At 31.0% G+C, this 11,582-nt stretch overlaps 1 protein-coding gene across 2 annotated transcripts; it reads right to left on the bottom strand.

Annotated features, from left to right (window-relative positions):
* Positions 1–6,118: 6,118 nt before the first annotated feature.
* On the bottom strand, positions 6,119–10,742 carry LOC150092104 (uncharacterized). 2 transcript variants are annotated; one of them, XM_090415304.1, is made up of 5 exons: positions 10,610–10,742; positions 8,943–9,050; positions 7,937–8,142; positions 6,888–6,991; positions 6,119–6,333 (listed from the first exon to the last, which is right to left on the bottom strand). In XM_090415304.1, the coding sequence occupies exons 1-4, from the start codon at positions 10,665–10,667 to the stop codon at positions 6,890–6,892; spliced, it is 474 nt and encodes a 157-aa protein (XP_090271430.1). In that variant the 5' UTR covers positions 10,668–10,742; the 3' UTR covers positions 6,119–6,333; positions 6,888–6,889. The 2 variants fall into 2 exon arrangements, with proteins under 2 accessions (XP_090271430.1, XP_090271431.1); XM_090415305.1 differs by having other exon boundaries at positions 8,943–9,047; positions 10,610–10,728.
* Positions 10,743–11,582: the final 840 nt, after the last annotated feature.

Raw genomic sequence — 11,582 nt, forward strand, 5'->3', positions numbered from 1 at the left:
GTTTCTATTCTAAAGATGATACGAACATTTTATTTCATAACATATTTAATTATCTACAAAAACCAAGAAACCTTTTTTACAAAGCTGACTAACCAAAACCAAATTTACTGCATTCCTGACTCCAAGGATATTTGCTTACAGTTTCATGTCAAGATGCGTCACAGATTTTAAAGTACTTTTAAAATAAAAGAAAAATAGCAAGCCTTTGATGAGTTGAGGTACAGTTTACTATCACTATTTATAAAAGAATTAATCCTATCCCATAATTTAGTCCATGTAAGTTATATTATATGAAAATATTGAATATAAAATATTCTACATTATTTCAAACCCGCATGTATGCTAAAACCTGGAAAGTTTCGAAATTTATACCAGACAGATTATGAGAATACGATCTAGGCAACTGGAATTGCGCTAGTTTACACTGTTTAAAAGACATAGACGTTGCACACGTGTCCATATACTCGTGGTGACTTTTTCATTGGTGCATTTTATAAACGTTTCACTGCCCTGTGTCATAGAAGCATTGAAAAATAAAAGACGAATATTTGAACCTATCTGCTTTATTATTTTATTTAATTTATATAACAGTAATAATTTCTTAGGAATAGTTTACAATAAGATATTAAATCAGTTGTCCGTTAAACAGTAATTTTTCATTCAAAATAAAAGAGGATTCCAAATGTATTCCTCATTTTGCGAGAGGTGAAGAAATAATAGTTTGCAAATGAACAACACGCTGTCTCTTCCTGTTGGCAACAGTATTTCTGATGATAAATAATTAGAAGAGGATGTTTCTTAATGAGGGGTTTATGGCACTGAGAGTATAATAAGAGATCTTTATCGCTAGATGGTGGATGTCTGGTTAAGTATTCGCATGAGGAGACGATCATAGTGTATTCTGTTAAATCTTGACGTTTGATTCAGGTTTAGAGTCATCATTATAAATCAGTTATATTATATTTTTTATATATAATTTCACATAGAAGCACATTATACGCGTAATTATATAATGAATTTGCAGCCTCCAGAATGCTTTCGACGATGAGTTTTTGATTAGAAAGGCATATCTGCTTTCTATGCAGAAACAAAGGAAATGAAGACAGTTGGATTATATCGAAATATTTGAAAAGTGAGGCCGATAAGAATCATATTATTAGTGAAGGTTTTGCGTCATAGATCGATGAATTCATACTGAAATGAATTGTAGAAAATGAAAACGTCTCACCTTTAAATACAAGTATAACAAATATTTGTTTTCGAATATTATGTACATTCTGAGCTTTTGGTTTATATTATTACGTACTTAGGGAGGAGAAATTCTGTTGAATAGCTGTGTGTATTTTTATTATGAATCTGGGATGAATTTTTCTATTTGAATTTATCGGAGAGATCTTGTAAATTCAAATTTTAATGATACTGAACAGAAATTCAGAGGTTCAGATTAATTTTTATTTTGCGTTTATTCTTTGAAACACATTGCATTCGATTCTTTTAGTTCGGTTAATAATTTGATTCTTCACCTTGGTTAAAAGAACTACTCAAATCTCCAAACGACAGTCAGATGGATCAATGTCACACAAACTTAATCTGATTTCGTTTTAGATTGGGATTGATTAGGTTGGCCATATGTACATCTAATAAAAGTGTTTAATCCTGTAGGGTAAAATTTGATTTCCTTTAATTCCCTGTTAACTGTTCGTTTTTTGATATCAAAGAACAGTATTTAACTTTTCGTTTTTAATTTTTATCTTTATTTTGCCATACATGATTACCAGCGAGCACATTAAACAACGGTAGACCATATTGAAATTAAATAATAAAATTTTAATTAACTTTTCCCCCAATTCAGCGGTAAAATTAATTTGAATATTTCTTAAAAATTCATAGGTTCATCCTTTTCAGGAAAAATTGATAGAGTAGTTTGCTTATTTATGAGCACTTCGCACGATTCGTAATGTATAAATTGTCTGTATATATTAACTTTTAATATCGGTACATTTTGTTGTAAAATCTAGTTCGGAATTTAATCAAGGGCATGAAAATCCTTTAAAATCCTTATCATCAATTAATAATGATGGCGATTTACAGGACTCAAAGTGAAACCTAAATGTTTGTCTTTTATATTTTCTTTCAAACCAGGGATAACGGTCAGAAAAGTGCGTGTGTGTGTGTGCGCGCGCGCCCACACACAAACACATGCTAGTTCAGATATGTAGATCGCAGAACCTCAGAGGTGCTTCGGCAGAATTTCAGCCATCGAAAACCACAGAGAAAGAGTCATGAATGTCACAAACATTGTAATGCAGCAGATGAATTTAAAAAATCTTAAACACCATAAATTTCTTTAAAATTTCTAGTTTATTCAAATTTTATATAGGAAGAGGTTTATTTATTTATTTTTATAGTTACTGAAATCGTATAAAATTTAAGACGTACTTCGTGTGTAGTGTCGAGTACAAATACAGGCCTTTCTCCCCCCCCTCCTCCTCGAATGAGATTTTGACTAAGCCAACTTCATTTAATAAGCTTATAAATATGCTTTGTTTTGAAGAATACACTCTAACCAGTTTATATTCCAAACCATATGAACTATTTTATCTTCTAACGTTATTAACGCAGTTTCACTTCGTTTTCAATTTCGTTATCTGAAAATTAGAAAATTTGCTTAGTTGAACAAAGGTACAGAGGAAAGTACAGTTGTCTTAAAATATAATGATTTAAAAATAAACAATACTTGCGAATATATTATCTCTGATATTTGTACTGTATTATGCAGTTCGTTAATTAATTATGTAGATAAAACTGCTTTCTATCGCTCCAGAAAACATGATCGTATTTTAAGACGAAAACGAAATGAATTCCTCATGGGAATATTATAGAATTCATCAAGAAGCAGTAGTTATTGTGATTCACATTGCTAAAGGAAAATGAACGAAATTTGTCCACTTAAATGCCTTCAAACGTTTCATTCAATTTTGATGTTTACTTTTTTGTAGTTATTTGATTAAAAGTTTATTCCCAGCATTACAATGAATAATATATAATACATTTAACCCAGTAATTGCAGAGTAGGATATTTGTTACTGTTACTATTGAACATTCAGAAAGCAATGATTTAGAGCTTCATATTTCACTCTCTAGGGAAGCTTTAGAACGCTCATCAATATTGAAAGCAGTCAATTATTCTTCACGATATCTTTGAAACTTAAATGTACAAGAAAATGTTTATTTCACTTATATACGGTGGTTAATAAGTCCACAAAAGGGTGTTAAAATGTGAATAACTTTTTTTATTATTTTTTTTTGTCATTTAAATTTGTTTTCATATATTCTACACAGCATTTGAAAAATAATCAGGGAAATGTTCATAACCCAACAACGAAGCACAATCGTTTAATTTTTTTTTTTTTTTGAAATCTGCACATTTTTACGCGTAAATAATTTTGCTCTGATCTACACGGATTTGGCAGGATCTGAAATTATCCACATTGGCTCCCGATTTCTTCCTATGGGATTACTGGAAAGAAACAATCCATAAACAATCGTACAACTGAAGGAGAAGATTCGAACATGAATTAAGATTCTGCTGCCGGATATATTGTCAGCTCTCATGGAAAATGCTGTAAGGAGGGGCTCACCTTTGTGAAGCCGAAAATGGAAGGTGTTTCGTTATTGTGGGTTTTCATAACTAGTAAAAAATCAACAGTTTGTGGGTCTCATTATAACAAAAAGAATATATAAATAAATACGTTTTTAAATATTTAAACCCATTAGTGAATTATAGGCCAGTTTTTTTGAAAATACACGCTAACTACATGACAATAGTATATTTCTTAATTATAATCAGCACAGAACATTTCTGCGCTATTGTGATCTATTTTCCAAAGATCCATAAACTGAGAATATCCTTATGATATATATATCGTATATCGTAAGGATATTTATGATATCCTTATGATATACGATATCCTTATGATATATACGATATATTTGTATAACATACGTAATATAAAATGGTATATTATACAAATATATAATCTTGTGTAGAATATAACACTTGACCAGAGGTATATCATCAATGAAATACTTGAAGAGTATTGCCGTCTTGGATTGAGTTTTAATTATTACTACAACATTCGTTGTATACATCATGGTGCTGAAGTTCTACCTACACGAAGGAAACAAATCAAATTCCTTCCATGTTAACAGTGCGACAGTAGGAAAAATGGTTTACTAAGATAAACTGAAATGTAGATTCTTTACAAATAAGAAAAATCTCATCTTTCCTATAGATTTAGCAAATTTCAAAAATAGCACAAGAATATAACTTGAATGATCATATTCGTCCAATTTATGATATAGACCATTGACGGTTATTCAGTATACTCTCTGTGTGCTATAAAAGTTTATGTCCTTTATAGAAACTTTTGTAAAGGTTTATTATGAAAACGTTTACATAAAATAATGGTAGAAAAGTTCCTTTTTATTTCATTTATTTTGGAATAAAAATTGTAGTAGCGTCACCACGAAAACTACGGGAGATGTTGCATGCATTTTGAAATTGTTTTCATTCGTAGGTACGTACGTATCGAGTAGGTATCTTTAACCCACGATTTCTTATTAACAATGATGCACTCTCATTGGATCGGATGCTTATCATTTTATTATCCGACATTTTCAAATATTAAGTTTTACGTGCTTATTTAAACAGAAATATACATTAAGCAAGGAAACTGTGAAAAAGGACTTTTTGATGGTTCTACCATTTTACCAATAAATGCTGCGGCTGCAACAATACAACTCTTAATTTTTACTTAAGGATTATAATAAATCAATGTATGTATTAATAGAGTGTATGAATGTATTTGAATTAAAAAAAAATAAGAATGTCACTGTTTTATCAGACTATTGATTTTTCATTCTCAGAACTGCATTCACCCCTTTTGACAAAGTAATCATGGAACTCTTCTAAATTATCGAAATAATTTACATAGTTCACAAAGTGTAAACTATGTAATCTATCTCTATCAGAAGATTTATTTTACAAATACACTTTGAAATGAGGTTCTTTCATCTAGAAAATAACTGTGGCAATTTACTCATGTTAAATAAGTGTTGGTAGTATAAAAGATCAATACTTCCTATATATGTGTATTGTGTGATGTACGACATGAGAAGTTCAAACTTTATTGCTAATATGTTTATGTGCATTACCCATTTGTTCAAAGGTTTTGATAAAACTTTCATAGTATGAGGGCTAAGTGAGTTTGCTTGTCATTCATGAAGTGGTAAATAGGAATGATATTTGTAAGACCACCACCAGCTTTTCGACCTCCTCATTTGGCATGGACATTTTTATAATTGTTTGCTAATATTATTATTAACCATCATCTATTAAGGTTTTAATGTCCTATACCTTTATAGCCTCTCGTGCGTGGAATTCACAAGAAAGAAACATAAAATGAATATGTGAAATGCATTCTAATTTGTTGAATTTAAAATAAATATATCTAATTTCTTTACACATGTTGAGTGCCTTCAAAAATTAACCGTCAAGTTAATAGCTTTGAATAAATATGTGCTTTCTATGTGTTGTGTATGTACTTTAATTTCTGTATACATATATTCTGATTAACACTGACTGGAAAAAATTTATTTTAGCAACAGGTATTTCGTGATTTTATTTCCACTCCTGGTTATCTAAACTGATAAGCGTATCTTTTCCTTAACCCACATTCTTGTTTTATAAAAATCCCAATTAGAACATACATGCTTATTATTGTCTTTAGGAGAAAAATAAATATCCTTGATGGTGCAATCTCAACAGGTGTCAGAATATTTTTGAAACATAGCTGAATGGAATAGTGTTTCGATATTATCATGGTACTGATATTAAGGTATTCTATGCTTGCATCCTTATTTATAAAAGTCCTAGTTTTATATTTCGTAGAAGACTTGTCTAACCTTGAGAGGTGTACATGTATCTTTCAATACGCTGCTATACGGATAGTTCGTTGTAAATGATTGAAGTACATGTTCTTCAAATATTTATTGACATATAAAATATAAAATACATGTGAATATCATAAAATATGTGAATATCATAAAATATGTGAATATCATAAAATATGTGAATATCATAAAATATCTGCGAATATCATAAAATATCTGCGAATAATATATCCATTCACCTAAACATGATTTATCTTAAAAATCATTTACTGATATTAAAATATTTGATTTCGTCAAGAATAACTGGATGACGCTTGAAAGTTTATCTTCTGAATCTGTAAAGCAGTACTGGGATTCAAGAGAGGAGGCGCTGTAAATCTGTAAAGAAAGAAAATTTATCTGGTTCAGACCGAATTAGATATCAAACTAACCGATTGTGAAACAAAAGTCTCAGTTGAATATTTAGGACACGTTTTGTGGAATGTGAATACTTTTATATATCCAAAGTATTCAACTATTTGAAAAGTAATGAATTTAGTTTTATAACCTTTCTATAAATGGTTAAATAACGAAGTGAGTTCCTTCCTGAATACTTATTTAATTACTATTTGTTTGAATATTTTAATAAAACTTAAGAATTAATATTTTTAGAGAGAGATTCCCTGACTACAGGTTGTATCCTTCCAAATTAAACTGTTAAATCTGACTCTCTTTTTGATGTTTCTTTTCTGATCGTTAATGAGATAAAATTACGATAAAATTAAGTAGAGAAGAGATCAAAATTAGATTATTGTTTGTAATCTTACATAAACATTTGAAGAGAAAGTTTTTACTTTTTCCTTATAAATACGGTATTTAATATTAATAAGGGTAATATCGTGGATTGCTTTTATATTACGAACCGTAATGAAGTGATTTAAACATTTATTTACCTCTATATGATAATCAAGTTCACGCAAAAGCAGCAAAGAGTAATAATTATGTGAAGAATACAGTCAAAGATTCCTAAGATTGAAACAATCAGCTTGACAGCACCCTGAAAAAAAAAGATTTCAATTTAAATCATAAATGAATAGTTGTGATATTTCTGAAGGTTTTAAGAAGTAAATATAATATTTAATATTGGCACATTTTATAGTTTGAGGGTTAAGAATATTTATAGATTCAGTTAATAGTTACAGTAAAGTCAAAGATATATATATATATATATATATTCACTCTCTACCAATAATTGTCCGTACACTTAAGCCATATGTAATTGATACTAGCAGGGGAATCCTAATATCGGGAATGTCCACATTTGGGTTCGATTACCTGTTGCACACTTCCAGGCAGATTTTCCACCAATGTGCGGCAGACATCAAGTTGGAATTTGTCTCCATTCCTCCATGAAAGCAGCAATGAGTTCAGCGATGTCGAAATATGAGTTCGCGTTGTATTGCCAAAAGCCTGTACAGTTTCCTACTATTTATGTACCGATTTTTATGTAATTAACAAACCTCGAGCGTTCTATAATTTAATTTAGGCAAGGTGTCTGGACAATTCTTGATAGTTAATGGGTTAAACGAGTTGTCTATTTGTATAGTATACAGGGGCAGGTCACTTCATTTAGATTATTTTAATTTGTTTGCCAAATTGTACAACACTTTTCCATTTCGAAGTGTATATTACCATAAATTCTGGGAAAGGTGCTAACTTTATTGAAGTCTGATCAGCGATAGCTATATATTTGGATTTACTGACATCAATTTCAAAGAAAGAATCGTAGACAAAATAGACAAAGTGTATCTCACCGTATGGTGAAAATGTTGCTTAGATGAGAGATTTTCTTTTTTTTTTTCGTTGTGTTCTATGAATTATTTTTTTTTTACTCTACATGAGACCCAATTCTTTTGTTGCCTTTTTTCGTAATTAAATTAACCAGTTAATGCATAATCTGTATTTTTATAAAAATCAAAACAACAATTGTTATAATACTTACTGTAAGCGCAGGTAGAATGAAACAGATGCGAATTTCGATGTTAAGAAGCAAAGTTAAATCCAGCAAAGAACAGTCACGCCAATCAGGTGATGTACTTGATTTACATTGCATATCTGTTATGTTGCATGGTTTACATGTTCCAGAAGAAGGAGGACAGGCAATCACTTCTCCTATAATGCCTGCTAATTTAATAACTATGGCGACCACTAAAATATAATGACACTGTTATTCATACTATTCTGAAAGTGATATAACTTCTTTTTTAAAGTACATAAATAGATATAAGTGGTTTAACCCTAAGCAAAATCATTTAATTGGATGACACATCTCTGAAGTATCGGACAACTACATTAAGCAATACAATGGAAGAATGACACATGAATTCGACAGTAAATAAGAATACAAATCTGTACACTGAAATATTTCACCTAATTAATTATGTGTTAATTTCTCAAAACGTATTTAAAATACATCTGTAACTTATCCAATGATTTGGATTGATTTTATTTATTTCTTTATTTTTGGTTTCCACCCATGAAAGCTTATTAGAAAACCCTCGTATATATGAAACTGAGTAGATTGGCTAAGGGATTTTTTTCATGTGTATCAATTTTATATATTTTTATAAATGATTTTAAGTGGTCGCGAAAAACCTGCTTTAAAGAACAAAGGTAGGGGTTTTGCAGCCATTTCAGCTTCCAGTAAGCGGGTCTGTGGTCTCCCACCGGTCGAAGATCTTCATTTTCTGAGTCACCGAAAGATAATCGCAAACATTTATTCCCGCAAAGGGATTCGAACCTGCTGTCCACTGGTGGAGATCGGGTGGGATAACAAATCTGCTTATTAAAAATGTAACTAGGAAAACTTTTACATTTGCAATTTCATTCAAATATAAAAAGATACTCGGTTTGTCATATTACATGTATTTTGCTATTCAAAAAATAGACATTAGCTGGAAAATAATGAAGTGATGATTTATAAAAATAAAATAAGTATATTCACTCACCTCCCTTCACTACGATGCATTGTTTTCCTGGTTTAACTGAACAAGGGTCAGTTGTAGCCACGTCACAATCACCAATACTGCATGATGTCACATTTATGTGTTGTCCTTCTTTAACATAACAAAATAACATGCAATCAGGAAAATTATTTTCTCAGTAAAAACGTAATAACTAAATTTGAAAATAGCGATAATGTGTTACTATAAACTTCAACCAATATAATCACTAATAAGTGCAATTTATTATGAAAGTGAGGAGAAATGCGCAGACATAAATATTTTTTTTACTGTGAGAAATTCACAACAGATTTTCAGGTTTTAATGCTAGACGAAAATTAAAGTCTAAAAATTATTTCTAATTTCCCGAATAAAGTTAGTAATACTGGACTCCCCTGATCTTTTCATGTACGTTTTAATAATGAAGATGGCTATCTTGATGATGTATTGTATAAGTATTATTTTCTATTAATTTGAGAGATGTTCTATTAAATTCGGGATGTGTCTCCGAATAACCGCTAGAGTTATTCCATTTATTGTTTGGCAAAATTTCATTCTCTATTGATTGCTTTTTGATAATTAGTGTAATCGGTTTCTGATGCTGTATGGTTAGGTTCCATCACACTACCAAAACATAGAATACTCTTTTTTACATGGCATCTGTGCCGAAGTTTAAATCTTTATAATTTCATGCACAAATATCAACGGACATCCATACCATGAAACGATCTCGCTTTTTCTTAGACACTTTTCACTTAAAATTTAAAATTGCAATTTCATGAATAGAATGAACATCTTACAAATATCACGTATACTAAAACACGTTTACGAATTTGAAACTGTTTGGGCCACTGTTTGGACATTACTCATTTCGCTAATACCGCAGTTCAAGTTCTGAGTATATTAGCCGAAACCATCGCCAATTCTATTTAATAAATTTGGACACACGTAGCTTCTCTTTAAAATATTGGCACTAAAAACTCTACATCTCATGCATATAGCACACGATTATACTTACAGGAATGATAGTTGAAGTGTTATATGTCTCGTATTTCCAAATCATATTCAGTAGTCCATGAGCTAATTGAGATATTCACGTAATCTCGTTTGCCTACTTCTGATTTCAGACGCCGTCTGTCAGGTTCTGTAATATCTTGACGGGCGACTTGAGCACTGTGCTTTTCTCATTATTAATAAATCTTTACAGACAAAGCTTTCTTAAAAAAAAATACACTGAAGTCTATAAGAAGTCAACTCTCTCTCTCTCTCTCTCTCTCTCTCTCTCTCTCTCTCTCTCTCTCTCTCTCTCTCTCTCTCTCTCTCTCTCTCTATATATATATATATATATATATATATATATATATACTTCCGATGATATTAGTAGTGAAACCTTATTAAATATCTTATATATTTTTTCTATTATATATTGTGACAGACAGAAAGGGAGAGAGAGAGAGAGAGAGAGAGAATAAAACGCAATATAGCACTGCTAATTGAAGTCCTATATGTATCTCATTTCCAAACTATAATCTGTAGTGTATGAAGGAAAATGATAGACTCTTCATGCAGACGGCTGAAGATGCCTCTGCTAGCTACTCTCAGAGAGGATTTTGGGATTACTTTAATTCATTAACACATTAGCACAGAAGAAGAAATAAACAGTGTATACTTACCTACTGCGGAGTGAAAGCACATAACAGTCAGAATAGTGAAGACTATGATTCCCTTCATGGCTTCAGATATGTTGACGCAGAGACAGAGAGACGTCCGGCAATTCCAAAGCAATACTGCCTTCTAAAACCTTCTTGGACTGGGACGTATAAAGACTTGCATGTGCATTTATAGCACTAGAAATAGACCTACGGCCAATGAAATCAGTGATTAGAAATCTTCTTTATTAATACGCGTCTATTTGATTGACGTATAAGCAAATGGAGTTCAAATATGAAATGTGGATGCTGATTGGTTTGAACCTGACATGAATCACTGGTATTTGCTATCTTAATTTTGATTAGCAAATCTAGAAATAAAACTTCATCAGATGACGCAAATCTGAAGTTGATAAATATAGACTAACGTTTTGCACTGCAGAATAGTATGACTCATACAAAACATAATATACGATTAACACGAAATAAATTAAAATACGATAGAACTCCATATAACTTGCGAACTGCAAAGCATAGGAAAGAATAGTGTCGAAACAAGCAATTTTGGCCCTATAATAAACTAATAAACAAAACTAGTTCATGGTACACAATGAGAAATCAAACGATAATTCTGTAATGTGATGAGCAAATACAAAGAATCAGTAGGAGAAGAAAATATGTATATATGAAGAGAGAGACAGAGAGAGAGAGAGACAGAGAGAGAGAGAGAGAGAGAGAGAGAGAATTATATGTGTTATAGGAATGCTAGTTGATGTCCTATAATACATATAATAATAATCCTATAATACAGTTTAATCTTGACTTGTAGTCAATTAGAGATACTTGGCTCAACGCTATCACTAATTTAAGCAGCTAGTGAAACAGTGAAGAGGAGTCTCAATGTGCCACCATCTAGATGTCTCTAACCCTAACTCAATATTACTGATGTGTGAAATACAGGGAGTTCTGTAGTTTCTTGAGTTTACAGGGAAAAAAC

This window comes from Typopeltis vanoorti, unplaced genomic scaffold (genome assembly GCF_054136105.1).
Source record: "Typopeltis vanoorti isolate ZY-2024b unplaced genomic scaffold, IOZ_Tvanoo_1.0 HiC_scaffold_667, whole genome shotgun sequence".
Taxonomy (NCBI): Eukaryota; Metazoa; Arthropoda; class Arachnida; order Uropygi; family Thelyphonidae; genus Typopeltis; species Typopeltis vanoorti.